This window comes from Phocoena sinus, chromosome 6, assembly GCF_008692025.1.
Source record: "Phocoena sinus isolate mPhoSin1 chromosome 6, mPhoSin1.pri, whole genome shotgun sequence".
NCBI lineage: Eukaryota > Metazoa > Chordata > Mammalia > Artiodactyla > Phocoenidae > Phocoena > Phocoena sinus.
The window spans coordinates 383,916-400,839 of record NC_045768.1 but is presented as its reverse complement, the minus strand read 5'-3'; the positions used below and the strand labels follow the sequence as shown (position 1 = coordinate 400,839).

At 58.3% G+C, this 16,924-nt stretch overlaps 1 protein-coding gene and 1 long non-coding RNA gene across 3 annotated transcripts; one reads left to right on the top strand and one right to left on the bottom strand.

Annotated features, from left to right (window-relative positions):
- The first annotated feature begins 6,581 nt into the window (after window positions 1-6,581).
- ARRDC1 (arrestin domain containing 1) lies at window positions 6,582-13,768 on the top strand. Of its 2 annotated transcripts, none has more exons than XM_032635927.1 (8): window positions 6,582-6,773; window positions 11,414-11,524; window positions 11,959-12,009; window positions 12,111-12,265; window positions 12,437-12,619; window positions 12,715-12,891; window positions 12,976-13,381; window positions 13,455-13,768. In XM_032635927.1, the coding sequence occupies exons 1-8, from the start codon at window positions 6,656-6,658 to the stop codon at window positions 13,517-13,519; spliced, it is 1,266 nt and encodes a 421-aa protein (XP_032491818.1). In that variant the 5' UTR covers window positions 6,582-6,655; the 3' UTR covers window positions 13,520-13,768. The 2 variants fall into 2 exon arrangements, with proteins under 2 accessions (XP_032491818.1, XP_032491817.1); XM_032635926.1 differs by having other exon boundaries at window positions 12,964-13,381.
- On the bottom strand, window positions 9,757-16,855 carry LOC116755894. The gene is made up of 3 exons (XR_004350492.1): window positions 16,752-16,855; window positions 15,605-15,648; window positions 9,757-10,161 (listed from the first exon to the last, which is right to left on the bottom strand). It is a non-coding gene; the product is annotated as an uncharacterized LOC116755894 (long non-coding RNA).
- Window positions 16,856-16,924: the final 69 nt, after the last annotated feature.

Sequence of the window (16,924 nt, the reverse complement as noted above, 5' to 3'; positions counted from 1 at the left end):
CATGTTGTCCACCAGCAGGAATGAGCCCATGGAGGAGAAAGAGGTGAGGCAATCGCCTGAGAGGGGAGGGCGGGGGCTGGCCTCTGACAGGAGCCTGGGTGGCTCAGCTCAGCCACAGCTTGAAGAGGAGTCTGAGAGGTGAGTGGATGTGGGGGTAGGAATCTGGGGGGTTCTCTTCTGATGAGAACGAGGCCATCAGTTGAAGGTGAGAAGGGAGTGTGGTCCAAGGAGAGAGGACCAGGAGGGAACTAGGAAAAGACAGTAGGGTGGCCTGGCAGTGTCAAGGGGACCCGTCCGCGTGACTGTGTGTTTTCCTCCAGCCTATTTAGGCTGCCCCCGAGAAGGCGAGGAGAAAGGAGAGCTGGATTCAGCCAAGACTGCGGTTATGCTGGGCGAGTGCAGTGAGGTGAGGGGGAGACAGCGAGCTGTCTAAGAGGGATGCTTGCCCGGGGCATCTGAGCTCAGCAAGTGAAGAAGAGAGGACACCGGAGGGGGCAGATCCGAGGGTCGGAGGTCCCAGTGGGTTCAGAGGATAGCTGATAGAGGAAGTGAGCGAGGCCGGGAAGTGCTCCAGAGACTTTTGCAAGGGGCTGCAGGTGCTAGGGGTGATGGTGTCTCTGTTACCCGCTGATCTGTGACAACCTCACCCCCCCAAACTTCATAGCTTAAAACCACATCAACTTATTATTTTGCACAGTTCTGTGACTGACTGGGCATCTTCTGTTCCACACTGTGTCAGCCGGATACCTCCTTCGGTTGGACTCAGCTGGGAATTTGCCCAGAGCACCTCATTTTCTTCCATGTGACCCTATCCATGCAGGAGAGCTGGACGGCTTACCATGTGGAGGCTCTGCTCTAAGTGATAGGTCCCAGTGGGCCTCTGCTTGAATCACACCTGCTAGTATCCCGCCGGCCAAAGCAAGTCACGCAGGCGAGCTTGGAGTCCGTGTGGGAGGGCTGTGCACAAGAGCATGAGTCCTGAAAGTGTGGCGCGTTGTGGGGGCTACCAGTGGAACAGGCTGCCCCCCACCCGTCCACCCTCTGACCCCTAATGATGCATGCTCCTCCCACGTGAAGACGCTAGAACCACCACCTCAGCGTGGCTCTTGGCTTATGATGTGCAACAAGGCCAGAGGCAAGTTGTCTGCCCCCCGAGACCCAACGTTCCAAGGGGAGGCACAGGATAAGTGAATAGACACCCGGTTCAAAAAGGAAAAGGGGGTGTGCCCCCTGCAGCCACGGATGCACAGCAATGTTGAAATCCAGCAGACAGCTGTCACAGTGTTCCTTTAAGGGCTTGTCTGCTCCCGGCAAGTGCTTCCCTAACGCACCCACCCTTTTTTATGGCTCCCAGTGGCTTCTCCCTCTGCCTCTTGGCCCTGCATGCTCGGTCATCCTCCCTTTTCCATGGGAAATGGGCCCTGTTTGCTGCTGAGTAGCTTCCTCAGCCTGCTTCTTGCCTGGAGACAGTTGAGAGCCCAGAGGCCTCTTTTACTTTGAACTTTGTCCATTGTAGTTCAAGCAAATACAACCCCTAAAAAAAACTTTGTGGATTTTCTAGGTATCAAATTATAACACATTTTATTAGACAGAAGCTACACTGTAAATATCTTTGAGCGGCTCCTTTCTGCTGGGGACATCGAGCGATGTGCTGTGGCACAAAGACCTCAAGACGCCTGGAGGCGCTTCTGTATGGCTGACAGCACCTATGAGGGTCCCGCCCCCTGGGAATCTTCAGAGGTCTTAACAAGGGGTCATATGCCATGCCCTTGGATTTCTCTTAACCCTGAGGTCGTGTTTTGCTGCAGTGTCCTGGATTTGATCTTCCCCATGACGCCATTTCTTACCTTGAGAACCTTTGCTGCCTGGAAAGGCTGAGGCTGAGAAATTGTTTTTCTTTTCCAGCTGCAGGACCTGGCTTGAAATACTTCCTCCAACTTCTGCTGGAACATGGAACATTACTTCTTTAGTTCATTTCTCTTTTATTTCACTTTAGCATAAATGACTGAAAGAAGCCAGTTGGCCCTTTAAGCTTTCTGCCAGGAAAATCAGATCCTTAGATATATTTTCTGCCTTCCCCGTTACCACAGGCAATGGTGTCCCACTTTTCCGCCAATACCTGACTGGGCTCCGCCCTTCTCGGGCCTCCACCAGCAATGTCCTTACTGCCTGCCAGGTCCTCCTGCTGCCTGGTTCCAAAGTCAGGGCCACATTTCAGAATTCTGTGATGGCAGCGTCTCACTTTTTTTTTTGTTTTTGAATTTTATTTTTTATACAGCAAGTTCTTATTAGTTATCTATTTTATACATATTAGCGTATATATGTCAATTCCAATCTCCCAATTCATCCCATCACCACCACCACCCCCCCCGCCACTTTGCCCCCTTGGTGTCCATACGTTTGTTCTCTACATCTGTGTCTCTATTTCTGCCCTGCAAACCAGTTCGTCTGTACCATTTTTCTAGGTTCCACATCTATGCGTTAATATACGATATCTGTTTTTCTCTTTCTAACTTACTTCACTCTGTATGACAGTCTCTAGATCCATCTACGTCTCTACAAATGACCCAATTTCGTTCCTTTTTATGGCTGAGGTAATATTCCATCTTATATATGTACCACATCTTCTTTATCCATTCGTCTGTCGTCGGACATCTAGGTTGCTTCCATGACCTGGCTATTGTAAATAGTGCTGCAATGAACACTGGGGTGCATGTGTCGTTTTGAATTATGGTTTTCTCTGGGTATATGCCCAGTAGTGGGATTGCTGGGTCATATGGTAGTTCTATTTTTAGTTTTTAAAGGAACTTCCATACTGTTTTCCATAGTGGCTGTATCAATTTACATTCCCACCAACAGTGCAAGAGGGTTCCCTTTTCTCCACACCCTCTCCAGCATTTGTTGTTTGTAGATTTTCTGAGGCAGCATCTCACTTTTAAGTGTCAGTGTCTGTTCCAGGTATGTGCGGCTGCATAATAATTGCTTAAAACAGCTGTTGATTTTCTAATTATTCCGTGATAAGATTGGGCTCAGCTGGTTGACTTTTCTGCTATTGGCAGGTGGGTAATTTGTCTCAAATTCTCACCATCAATTTCTTCCCTCCCTGTCAGGTGTGATGCTCCGTCCTCACTGGTCCTGTGACTGTTTTGGTGGGGGGGGGGGGGTTTGGCCACACTTCGCAGCTTGTGGGATCTTATTCCCTGACCAGTGGTTGAACCTGGCCCACAGCAGTGAAAGCACTGAGTCCTAACCACTGGACTGCCAGGAATCTCCCTCCTGTGACTGTTTTTTTTTTAAATTTTATTTATTTAATTTATTTTTGGCTGCATTGGGTCTTCGTTGCTGTGCGCAGGCTTTCTCTACTTGCGGCGAGTGGGGGCTACTCTTCATTGCAGTGCGCGGGCTTCTCATTGCAGTGGCTTCTCGTTGTGGAGCATGGGCTCTAGACGTGCGGGCTTCAGTAGTTGTGGCACGCAGTCTCAACAGTTGTAGCTCACAGGCTCTAGAGTGCAGGCTCAGTAGTTGTGGCGCATGGGCTTAGTTGCTCCGCGGCATGTGGGATCTTCCCGGACCAGGGCTCGAGCCCGTGTCCCCTACATTGGCAGGCGAATTCTTAACCACTGTGCCACCAGGAAAGCCCCCTGTGACTGTTTTGATGCACTTAATCTCGTAGAAAGTTCTGGGACTTCCAAGCCCAGGCCAGAGGACTGGCAGCTTTACCTTCCTGCCTCTTGGGGGCCTGCTCACAGGTAATCAGTCTTACTACCTGGAGACCCTCATGCTGTGCAGAACCCCAAGCAAACCATGTGGAGAGGCCTCAGGGAAGGGATACTTGAGCAGCCCCCAGCTGTCCCAGCCACCCGAGTCAAGGTGCCAGACATCTTGGCCATTCTAACCCAGGCAGATACCACACAGAGTAGAAGAGCCTCCCAGCTGAATGCAACCTAGTTTTCAGAGTAAGTAATACATTTGGGGGGTTTGTCGTGCAACAATAGACAGCCGAAACAGCCAGTGTCCCTCACGGAGCCACGGTCAGGATGTGTGAGTGAGGCGAGAAGTCTGAGACTCTTACGTCCAGGCTTTCCCTTTCTCTCTAGGTGATCTCTCCAGAGGAGTAGCCAGATATTGTCACATGGCAGCTCAGGACTGTCAGGGAATGAGAACAAAAGCTGCCAGCCCTTCATAGAGCCTGAAACTGGCATGGCATCTCTCTCTCTGGCAGTTCAAGCAAGTCAAGGGGCCAGCCCCATTCAGTGGGAGGGGTGGAACCCACCTGCTGATGGGAGTAACGGCGTGAGTGGAATGGGGTGAGAGAAGTTGTTGGGTGACGTTGTTCAGACAAATGTAAAGCCACAAGAGGGGCTGCTGAAGCCAGCTGGGGAAGGTTCTCAGAGGACAGGAGTCAAGGGAATGAGCACTGCCTTGATCATGTTTTTTATTTTCTAGATTTTTGATGCTTTGACATCTTGAGGGCCTTGCTGGCTGGGGAGAGACCGCCCTTCCCAGGCTGGCTAATTCCTAGAGACAGCAAACAACTCACCCACCAACACACCTTTCACTTGCAAACCAACCGATCCAGAGCCCACACCCCAACCACCTCCTGCCACCAGTACACCAGGCCAGTATTTCCCTGCCTAAATCACCCAGGGCCAGGTACTGGACCACTAGAGACCGCTGAAATTATTCAAACTATCCAATCCTAAACTTGCTCAAACTTGCGTACCCTGCCTCCTTCCCACTGAAAACATGGTAAAGGCTGTGGCCGAGCTCTCCTCTCCCTCCTGTTCCTGATGGCACTGGCGCTTCCCCACGTGGCCCTGCACAGTGTGGCGTGCCCCACTTGGGAGCTGTAAGTTCTAAACTCTTCTTTCAAGGCAGTTGGCTTTGTGTCTGTCACCTTACCATAGCTGATTAAAACAAATCCTGGGTTCATGTTAAGACAGAGGCCAGGAGGTTGAGGTTGGAAGGAAACCTATGTGGATTCGGAAGTCAGAATTCCTGCACAAGTGGTACTGGAGAGAATGACAGTGAGTGAGTCAGGAGCTGAAATTCCCAAAGGATAAGGGGGGCAGGCCTTGGCTTTGAAGGTAACAGCAAGAGTGGAGGGGGGAATGAATTATTCTTCTGAGAAAATGAGAGTTAAGGCTGGCAGCTGTTAGGGCAAAGGGGAAAATGGTCTGGAAGTGGTCATAAGGAGTCAGGAGAGCATCCACCCTACCTGCAGGCCCAGAGGTACAGGGGTACAGGGGTTGTACGAAAATAAACATTTACACTTTAGAGCCTCCAGGGGAAGCCCGGCCTCCATGAGAGCATGAGGAAAGGAATGTTTAGAGAAAAGCAAAGTCAGGGTGGTGATGATGGTGGACATGAGGGCACACCAGCAGAGCTTCTAGAGGGGAGAGGGGGTCAGAGGAAAGGACGTGCAGAGCCCTATAGCGTGCGATTGTGGGAAACAGGTATGACCTGGGGTAAGGTCACCCATTTTCTGCCCCCATCTCCTCCATCTCAGCAGATTGATTTCTGCCATGGACACTTGTTTTTTGGGGCTGCCCACCATCCTCCCCATCCCATGTGCACCCCAAACTCCTTGTTCAGGGAGTTTGCACAGTCCTGACAGGAGTGTCAAGTTGGCCAGTCAGACCCTCCCTCCTGAAGCATCAGAATCCCGGGTAAACCAGGTGGACCTGGCGCCTGCTGCAGACCCCTGGCCCTCAGGGCCTCCCTGGCTGCTGCCTTTCCTCAGCCTGGCCCAGTGGACCCCTCAGCCTGTGAGGCCCCTCTCCTTTTGCTGGAGGGCTAGATTAGCTTTCTGTGGCTTTCACCCCCACTTCTGATGTCATCAGTGTCCTGAATTGAGTTACCATCTACAAACAAGGGTCTGACAAATCATTCGTCCTGTCTCCCGCAGACTCATGCCTAGAAGTGCCAGTTCACTTGGGTGCCTAACAGGCACCTCTGACTCTGCCGGTCACTATTTCTCCCCTTCCCCACCCCCCAAACAACTTGTATCTAGGCCGGTTGTCTCCATCAAAAAAATGCCGCCCCATTCGCCCAGCTGTTCTGGACAAAAACCTGGCCTCACCTTGACGCCCTCCTTCAAGCAACCCCATATTTAACCTGCCAGTAGGCGCCCAGCACCTTCTCTAAGCCAAGCACGGCCTTCTCTCTCCTAGACTCCCGGATTTGCCCTCGAATCCGCCCCTGGGTATCGAGCCCCACCCCTCACCTCTCCCTCCCGCTGCTGCAGGCAGAGAGACGCTGCACGGTGGAGACCCCGGGGCGGAGCCTGAGAGGGGGCGTCGGCCCGGCCCGCCCCCTCCACAGGTGAGGCAGCAGGGGGCGCAGGTGCGCCGGGTTCCCGCGGGCTGCGCCCGAGCTCCACCCTGCTGGCCGGGGCGGGGCGGGGAAGGGCGGGTTGGGGGGACGGACCGAGGCGGGGCTGGGGGGCGGGCAGGAGCCAGCGTGGGGAGCTGGGGGGCCGAGGGGGGCGGGGAGGGGTGGGGACAAGAGGGGAGAGGGATGGGGGCGGGGGGAGCAGGGGGCCGGGCGAGGCGGGAGCGGGGGCGGGGCAGCGAGGGCGGGGCTGGGCGCGCGGCGACAGCGGCAGCGGCAGCGGCGGGGGCGGCAGCGCGCGGCCGCCCCGCAGGGCCGCGGCATGGGACGGGTGCAGCTCTTCGAGGTCCGCCTGAGCCACGGCCGCGTCGTCTACAGCCCGGGGGAGCCGCTGGCGGGGGCCGTGCGCGTGCGTCTGGCGGCGCCGCTGCCCTTCCGAGGTGGGCGCAGGGTCCGGGAAGGGCCGCACCTGCGGCGGGCCGGGCGTGGCTCCGAAGCGGCGCGCGGCCGCTGGGACCGGGACATGCGAGGCCGGGGGCGCGCGTACGGCTGCGGGGGGCGCCGCGGGGCGGCCGGCCGGGCGGCGGACCGCGGGGGTGGGAGGCCGGCGGCGGTCGGGGCGGAGCAGGGAGGCCCGGGTGGCCCAGTCCTTCCGCATCTGCCTTTCCTGTCCTCTCCGCCAAGGGCCGTCCAGACTCGGGGCGCGGGCTTCGAGCCTGTCTACTTCGCCGAAGGCCACTCTGACCTGGACCCGCGACGCTTCTGACCTTCCCTGTCGGGTCTCCGGTCCGCTGCGCCCTGCAGCTGCTGGGCCCTCACCTGGAGCCCGGCCCGCGCTGGGCTTTCTCTCCCATACACCCAGGCAGCCCCGCCGAGTGTGCGGGTCCCCGGGGGCGGGCTGCAGGGCACTGTTTACACCCAGCCCGAGGCTAGTCCCTAAGGGCTGGGAGGATCTTGCTAATCCCTGCGTGCCGTAGGCCGCCGTAGCGGGCATCTGGGAGCCGAACCTGAGCCCTCCTGGCCGGTCCCTCTGCTGGCGCAGACATCTGGGACTTTGAGACCGGGGATCCGGTTGCTGCGGCGCCCCTAGCTAGGGCTCCCTGCCGGCGCTGGCCTCGTCTGTCTGCTGCCTGAGGTGTGAACCGGGCCCTGCGGGGGACATCACACCTGGTCCCTCTGGGCCGTGGGCGAACCGCAGCCCGGGCGGGGTCTCTCTCCTGACCCCGGCTCTGAGTGTGAGGTTGTGTGGTGTGTCCGTCCTGGGGCGCTTCTCTACCTTGGGGTGCTTGGCCAGAACCACAGCTGCCGGGCTTCCCTCTGGGCCTTGACCTTCCAGGCCCCCGTGTGGTTGACCGTTCAGCGCTTGGGGTGCCCGCTGAGGATGCAGAGCCACCGTCCTCTCTGGGCAGCTGCCTCCTCCGTCCCGGACCGGTGACACCGCCCACCTCCGTAACGTGCCGCCTCTTTCCTGTCTCCCCAGTTGGAGTTTGGGGTTGGATGGGGGTAGGTGTGCTTGTGGCAGGGGCACCGGGGGGGATAGTGCAGCTCTGCTCTGGGGCACCAGTGAGAGGTGAGTGCGGCTGGCAGGGCACAGGAAGGAGGGGTGGGCCGTGGCTGGAGGACAGACGGACACCACAGAGACCCCACGCAGAGCTCTCCTCCTGGCCTGCTGCCCTGTCACCCCCTGTAGCTGGGGCCCAGGGCGAACAGGCTGTTGTTGACCACAGTGAAGGGGTGGCCTGAGCTGTGCGTGACTAACCTGGGCTGGTTAGAGCCCCACAGCCTCCACGTGGTGGGTAGGATGTGGGTAAATGGACAGCTGGGCCCCAGGAGGCTGAGGGAGTCCCTGACTGTAAGAGCCCTGAGGCGGAGAGAAGCAGGTCAGGTCACAGGCTGGAAAATCCAGCAACGACTGGCCTCGCGCCAGAGAGGGTATTATTTTCAGTTTGCCCCCCAGGGGTAGGGGGGATGCTGGTGCTGGGGCCTCTGTAGGCCTCCGGCCCTGCCGGGGTGTGAGAGAGGAAAGACCATGGTTCTTATTTATCCTTTCCCTCAAAAGACACTTGTTGCCAGGCATTGATGCAATAGGGGGGCCCCCAGGAGGACATGGAGGGTGGGGGGCAGCAGGCCTCTGAACACTTGACTGAGGAGTGTCAGTGATGGTCTGCATTCAGCCTTGGGGACGCCGGCTGCCTTGGGAGCTGATGTGGAAGAAAGCTGGAGACCGAGCTGGAGACTGGGTCCAGCCCAGCTGGAGGCTGGGGGTCAGGCGGGGCTGCCCTGTGTTCTGCTCTCGAGGTGGGCGACGAGGGAGGGTGATGCCCGGACAACAGTAGCAGCCAGCTCCCAGCTCTGCCGGCTCCCTGGGCTCTCACCGTGGGCCAGATGCCATTCCCACTTCCCAAGGACCAATCCATCCGTCTTCATAGCAACCCTGGGAGGTGGGTGTTGTCATTCCTCTCATGTTACAGATTTGGAAACAGGACAGAGGGAAGTGGCTTGCAGGCTAGAGCTGTAGTGAAAGGATGTGGCAGAGGCTGGGCTGCCCCAGGTTTGAGGGAGCTGATGGAGGCTGGGACAGACCTTTGGGACCAGAGGGGGAGCAGGCAGACGGGGAGCAAGCAGAAGTCTTCATGTTCAGACTGCAGGTGGTACATAGGAGGAGGGCTGCTGGACAGGTGAGAGTGCTGGCTCAAGAGGAAAGTTCCAGAAGCCACTCTGGCCCAGGATCCACATGATGAGTCTCCTTAGAGAACTGGAGCAGCCCCAAACCTCCAGCTCCCCCTGTGCCTCCATTATTCCCCCGCGGAGGAGAGATTGGACAGGGATGGGAGTTTGTTTCCAGTCGGTGATTGGAGGCTGTTCATCCAGGCAGGGTCCCCGAAGGGGCCTCACAGCATATGTGCAGAGGGGGCCCTGGCACAGTCCACAGTCGTTGGGAAGTTCACAGAGTTCGAGGGCCGGTTTGTTTTTCTGTGGCCAGGTGCCACCCTGGCTTGTTCACCTTAATTGTATGGCCGGGTCCTGGCTGAGTGTGTGCCTGTTTCAGCCACCCTGCTTTTGGACGCGTAGGCTATGCCTAGATTGTTTGCTATTAGGAGCAGTGTTGAACAGGGTGAACAGGGTGAGATTCTAAGGGGATCTGCTGGATCCCTGGAACGCGTGTGTAAAATTACAGCAGATCTGCCTGCTTCTTCTCCAGGGCCTCCGTCGTATCAGCCGACAGGTTGATTGCTATAAGCAAGTGTCTGTTTTTCTACCTTCTCTATGACACGTATCAGAATGTTTAATATTTGCCAATCTGATGTGTTAAATGGTAAGTCACATGAGTTTCCGTGAATTCTAGTGAGGTTAGACAGCTATTCCTTTATCTGCTGCTGTGTGGAAGTCACCTCTAAGTAAACAAATCACGCCTAAACTAAGTTGTTTAAAGCAACCATTTTATTATAACTTGTGCTGTTGTGGGTTAGGATTTTGGGCAGAGCTCGGCAGGGTGATTCTTCAGCTCCGTGTCCCATCCACTGGGGTCACTTCACAGTGCTCGGCTGTCACTGGGCCAGTCTGGGGACCATCGCACCCCTTCCAGCACACTCCATTGTTCCCAGCATTCCCAGGGCAGCCGGATTCAAGGGGGGACGCACCCTCTCCAGGAGGAATGTTTCCGGCAGTGTGACGCCTGCAATCCACCAGGACGTCTTCTAGTTACTTTACAGTCAGGCTTCCCCTTCTCTGCTCGTTCCACGCCGTGCCTCTCTTGGGATGTGTTGGTCTGTAGGAGCACTGCTGGTGTCCCAGACCTCCAGGGTGGGAACAATTCCAGGTCTGGCCCTAGGAGGGGATGACGGGTAGAGCGTGGATTAGAAATTAGGGCCGAGGTCCGGGTGGTGAGCCTGGGCTGGCACGGAGGCTGAGGGCTGGTCACTGGCAGTGCCGATGGGGCGGAGGCCGAGTCACGGGTTCGTGGAGGGCAGCCCAGTGCACTGTGGGACCAACAGGAGGCCTACATCAGCAAGGTGGGGCCTGCCTGGGGAGACCACAGACAGACCTGGTGTGGCTGCCCCTGGCCCTGGGCACTTGAGACACTGCATTCTTCCTGCCTGATGGCTTTGTCAGGAGGGTGTCAGATTCCGAGTTACCTTCCCTTCACCAGTCCATCAGGTCAGGGGAGGATGGGCAGCTGGGCAGGCAGGCTAAAGTCTTTGGCCTTGACTCAGCCCCGCAGGGAGAGGAAGAAATGGAGGGAGCCACAGGGCTACCTGTCACTGAGCTCCCACCCCCTGCCCTGTTTGGGTCTCCAGCCGTGGTGTCCCCTCTGGTGACCAGCCTCGGCTGGGCCTGGTCCAGCCATGGCCTTCTGACTGTAGTGGGCTCTGGACGGAGGAATTTGTGTTCCTGATCACAGGACGGAAGGCGGCAGCAACCCTGCTGCCTGGTTCCTGGTGTGTGTGCTTCCCCTGGGGAGTGTGGGGGAGGACCAAGCCATCTCAATGCAGAAATCAGCGCTCCTGGGCAGTACTGGCCCAGGAAGCCAAGGTGTCCCCACCCTCTGGTGTGCCAGACTGTTGGGTTCCTTATCTGCTCAGGCGGGTCTGACCACATTCCTGCAGCATGAGGGCTAACAGGTAGCTTCCTGGAGCCTGAAGGGGTGCCTCCCAGCCTAACTGACTTGCCTGAGAGGCAGCAGGAAGGTGGGGTCGGACGTCAGCTGCCCCAGAGGCCTCTGTTCACCTAGGGTTTCCCAAGCATCCCCTGTAGGGAGCTGGGTTTTCACAGGTCTGGTTGGGCGGGGGCTGGGGGTGGGGGTTTGCCCAGGGGTCATCTGGGTGACCGTCAGGGCCTTCATGTTCTGGATGGCACGACAGGTGGAACTCTGTGCCTCGCCACCCTGGCTCGCTGAGAGCACCTGAAGATGTGGCACGGACAGGAAGTGTCCTCTGGAGGGTAGCAGGCCATGTGCTGGCCTTCCCAGGGCCTAGCTGGGCGGTCCTGGGTGCTGCCCGTCCTGCCTGAATCCCTGTGCTGGGGCTAGGGAGGGGCCCAGGCCAGCCTGGTTGGGGCTCATGCTGTCCCCCCCTTGCAGCTATCCGGGTGACCTGCACGGGGTCCTGCAAGGTCTCCAGCAAGGCCAATGACACAGCGTGGGTGGTGGAGGAGGGCTACTTCAACAGTGCTCTGTCCCTGGCCGACAAGGGTGAGTCTGGGAACCCTTCCCTCACCTCATCCCACTGAGAGTGGGGTCTGTCCACCTGACTTCCCCATCTGCCTCTGGCATCCCCGTGCTAGCCCACCCTCTCCCAGGACTGTGTACCTTGCTGGATTTCTCTCCCTGGCAGGCACAGGGCATTGCCTGATGGGGGCTGGGTGGCTGAAGAGGGCCACCTTCTCCTGGATTTGGATGGGCTCCGGCCCCCGGAACAGCCTTGCCCCCTCTCCTGTTCAAGCCAAGCTCTCACCCCCCATCCTTTGCCCAGGCCACAGCCCTGTGCTGCTGAGGTGCTGGAGACAGAGGCTGGGAGCCCAGCAGCCAGATGCAGTGTGAGCTGGTTGGCTGCAGGGCCTGCTTCTGTCCTGGACCCTGTGAGGTCACCTTGTCCCCTCTCCCCTACCTCCCTTCTGTCTCTGCAGGGAGCCTGCCTGCTGGAGAGCACAGCTTCCCCTTCCAGTTCCTGCTTCCTGGTGAGAGCCCAGCCTGGCCAGGCCAGGTGGTGGCAGTTGGCGAGGGTGGGTGGGAGGCGGAGTGGGGGGCAGTTGGGTACCAGTCCCTGCTCTCTCTCCAGCCACAGCTCCCACGTCCTTTGAGGGCCCTTTTGGGAAGATTGTGCACCAGGTACGGGCCACCATCGACACACCACGTTTTTCCAAGGATCACCAGTGCAGCCGCGTGTTCTACATCTTGAGCCCCCTGAACCTGAATAGCATCCCAGACATCGAGGTGAGCCTGGGCAGTGGCCTCCTGCGTGGGCCCACCCTTGCCTGACACCCTGTCCCCAGCACAGGTGAGGCGGCCAGGGTCTGGAAGAGCAGCGGCCTCTCTGTCCTGAGCTGACCCCGAGGATCCCGCCTACCCACACTTGCCAAACCCCCTCTCTGTTCTCCTCCCAAGCAACCCAATGTGGCCTCCACCACCAAGAAGTTCTCCTACAAGCTGGTGAAGACAGGCAGCGTAGTCCTCACCGCCAGCACCGACCTCCGAGGCTACGTGGTGGGGCAGGTGCTGCGGCTGCAGGCTGACATTGAGAACCAGTCAGGCAAGGACACCAGCCCTGTGGTGGCCAGTCTGCTGCAGGTCAGAGTTGCCTCGCCTGCTGGGCCCTGTCCCCATGCGGCAGAGGAGGGGTAGGTGGCTGGCCTGCCCAGGCTCACAGGCTGGCCTTTCCCCAGAAAGTGTCCTACAAGGCCAAGCGCTGGATTTATGACGTGCGGACCATCGCCGAGGTGGAGGGCGCCGGCGTCAAGGCCTGGAGGCGGGCTCAGTGGCAAGAGCAGATCCTGGTGCCTGCCCTGCCCCAGTCTGCCCTGCCGGGCTGCAGCCTCATCCACGTGGACTACTACCTGCAGGTGGTAGGGATACAGGGGTGGGGTGGGAAGAGGGGCCGGTGGCCTGGCTCCTCACTCGCATAACCTCCCCAGGTCTCCCTGAAGACGCCAGAAGCCATCGTGACCCTCCCGGTCTTCATCGGCAACATCGCTGTGAACCACGTCCCACTGAGCCCCCGGCCAGGCCAAGGCCTGGTGGTGCCCTCAGCGCCACCCCAGGAGGAGGCGGAGGCTGTGGCTGGTGGCCCCCACTTCTTCTCGGACCCTGTCTCCCTCTCCACCAAGAGCCACTCACAGCAGCAGCAGCCGCCTGCAGCCCTCGGCTCTGTGCCTGGCGCCCCTGAACCCCATCCTCAGGATGGTAGCCCTGCCCCCCACCCGTTGCCCCCTCCCTTGTGCATCTCCACAGGTGCCACCGTGCCCTACTTTGCAGAGGGTTCTGGAGGGCCGGTGCCCACGACCAGTACCTTGATCCTCCCGCCTGAGTATAGCTCCTGGGGCTACCCCTATGGTGAGTGGGGGCCTGGGGCCTGACAGGGAGGGGGAGCCACGGGCCCCATGCAGACCTGGCTCTCTCCCTGCAGAGGCCCCGCCATCCTATGAGCAGAGCTGCAGCGGTGTGGACCCTGGCCTGACCCCAGGGAGCTGACCCCATGTCGCCTTCTCCGGACGGGCGGACCTACGCCCTGGGACTAGGCTCCCAGGGCCTCGTGCCTTCGCTCCCGGCCTGGCCCGGCCCACTCAGGACCCGCCGCTGCCCGCCGTTCCCCGCGGCCTCTGCCTCCGGACCAGCTTCTGCCCCGACCAGCCTCCGCAGCCCCCCTGTAGTCGGCCTCTCCCCGGGGGTTGGGGCCTAGAGAGACTTGGTGTAAATAAAAAGCTTCATTTGTAGAGCTGGGCACAGTGGCCTGTGGGACGCCCTCCTCTGCCGGGTGTGTGTGCGTGTTAGGGTAGTGGCTGTCGTGGGTGTGCCCAAGCCCCCGGGCTTCTCAGCCCCTCCCCTCCCTATAGGGCACGCCCCTCTTAGCCTAGCCCATCCGTGCACGACACGCCCCCTGCGGGGCACGCCCCTTTCAGCCCCGCCTCTCCCTGCGGGGCACGCCCCTCACCGGCCCCTCTCCTCCCCGCGGGACACGCCCCTCTCGGCCCCGCCCCTTGCCGTCGTTCTCCCCCCACCCACCCCACCCCCTTCCGCTCTGGGTCCCTCCTCCTTCCGGGCGTCTTGGGCCGGAAGGTGGGGGGGGGCGGGGGAGCGATCCGGCCAGGGAGCAGAACCAGCTTTGGGAATCGTCCGTGGCGGTTAGCCAGGGCCGGGCCAGGCGCTTGGCCTCCCGGTTCTGCTTCAGGATTTGCCCTCGGAGGCGGGCTTGCGTGTTTGGAGCTTCAGCATCAACTTAAGTGGCCTTGTGACAGGGGGAGAAGACCACCGCTGTTCCATTTTGTTAGCATACATCTTGGGCTAGCCGTCTGGCACCCACCACTCCAGGCTACGCAGTTTAGACTTCGTGTGCCTGACGAAATCCGGTCGGGGTGAGGGAGCAGGCTTCCCTAGTTCCTTTACCCTTGGCCTCAAGTCTCCTGCCCCTGCCGTCACCACTGCCACGTCTGGCTCCGAGGGATGCTACTTCTTGGTTCCCATCCAAGTGCGAACACACAAGCCCGCTCCCGAGGTCTACACTTCAAAGGACTGTTGTCTAGGACACAAGGAACCCGGGTGCAAATAAAAAGTCAGGGTACGGGAGAGCAGCGTTTCCCGAAGAGGCATTCTGCAGACGTTCCAGAGGGCCCGTAAACGCCCTGCGGGGCCGGGATCCTCGCGTGCTTTGGGAAACCTTGGAGGTGGCGTTAAGATAAGACTTTGGGTTCAAATTCCAGCTCTGCCGTATGGTGAAGGGGGGACCCTGGCTACGTGTGTCAGCTACCTTAATCTATAATAAGCTCATAGGACTATGAGGAGATGGGTCGAGCGCCCTGTCCCACATGATAGAAGTTTATTTCTTGTACATTTAACAGTCCAGAGGTGGCATAGCTGTAATTCTCAAGTCAAGTCGAGGTTTCCACCCCTGGGTCCAGGATGGCTGTTGCAATTTTCACCATCACCCAGCTTACTGGTCTTGAACCTCCAACTTTTTTGGGGACACGATGAGAAGTAAATTGTATCACTTTTGCACACATCCCACTGGCCACCCTTTACAGTTGGAACTGTACAGGCAGCCATGTACCCTAAAACTTTACTATTTGTGGGACAAGGAGAGGATGAATATTGGACAAAAACACAAAGCATGCCACGAGCAGGATAACCTGTGAAACATCTACTAGAAGCTGTAGCCTCATAGTTGAGACTCTGCCTGTTTCAAATCCCATCTCTGCCTCCCGACAGTGTGTGGCCTTGAAGACACACCCCTGCTTTGGTTTGCTTACTTACAGAATGTGGATGAAAACGACGTCCACCTCCCAGGACTGACCTGACGGTCACTGAGTCAACACGTAACACATCATGTGCCGAGAAGAGCACCTAATATCATTGGTCGGCGATAATACCCGCATAGGGTGGGTCGGGCTGATGGTGCAGAATGGGAACATCACCTACTTCTGACACGTTCATTTACAGTCGGTCTTTGCCTAATGAAGGACTTTTTTTCACATCTTAACTCATCTATTCAACAAATATTTTGTCTCCTGCATGCCAAACATTGTTACAGGTACTAGGACACACAAAACAAAAATCCCTTACCTTTTGGACTTAGTGGCGCAGACAGGCAATATGGCAACGGAATGCTATGGAGTAAAAGAAAGCAAGGAAGTTTTGGGGTGCAGTATTGTTTTTAAATAGGGGCAAGCGGACATTTCCCTGAAGAGGTGGTATTTAAGACCCAAGGATTGTCAAGAAGTGAGCCACACAGATACCTGAGATAAGTGTTTCAGAGTAGGGGCAAACTAGGGCCCAAGGCAAGAGTGGAGAGAGAAAGGCTGGTGCCAGAGAAGTAGGTGCGGGTGAAAGCTGGTGGAGCTGTGCAGGCTGTTAAGCAAGACCGCTCCTAAGCCTCCTGTCCTGAGGCTCCAGACAGAGCTTGGGGTTCCTGGCCTGTCAGGAGCTGACTCAGGCTGTCCCCCCAAACCTGGGAAGTCTTCCTTGGTACTTAGGATCGTCCACTGCCTCCTCTGCGGCTGAGTGCACCGTCAGTGCACTTAGTGGAATTTTCCTGGAGTCTCATGTTCCACGAGATTGAACCCTCACAGGAGTGAGGCCCAGATTACCCTTTGACTCAGGGCCTCCCCAGTTCCTGTTGTGAAGACTGGCCAGAGAACCCCAATTTCAGTCTATGCTTCTTTCCTCAACTCCCAGGGGATGGCAGAAACACGTCTGGCTATGGGGAGTGGGTGGCCTAAGCCAGTCTACGTGTGCTGTTCAGTGAAGGCTGCTTGATATGCAGGAAAGGTCTCGCCCTGTGCATAACTGGGGGGCTTGCAGGAGGCTGGGGTGACCCGAGAGGCTGCCCAACTGGGGCCACCTCCTAACTGGAGCACACCACCCCCGGCAAGCCTGGCATTTTCCCTAACCAGAGCGCCCCCCCCCGCCCCCAACAGGGACAATCCTCCGCCTTGGACGTTCCCCACCCTACCCACACTTCCCAGCCAGGACACTGTCCCCAGCCAGGACACAGCCTCCTAGCGGGGCACCTTCCCTAATCAGGGCATCCTCCCCGACAGTCCGGACATGCTCCCAGCCGAGCACCCCAGCGTTGGGGCAGTCCCTCTAACTGGGGCACCTCCCCCAACTGGAGCACCGCCAACGCAGGCAACCCTCCCCAAAGGGACATCCCCCCTCCCGCCTCAGGGCAGCTTTCTCAGTCAAGACATCGCTCCCCCGCCAGGCACACCTCATAACCGAAGCACCCCCATCCCCGAGCTGGGCCATTCTCCCTAACCGGATGCAGCCCCAACCGGGGCACCCCTCCCAACCGGGCACAAGCCCCACCCGGGCACCGCCCTAGGACGCAAGTCCAAGTCCGCCTTCTGTGAAGGCAGACGGAATCGATGTGTGTCCGGGGTT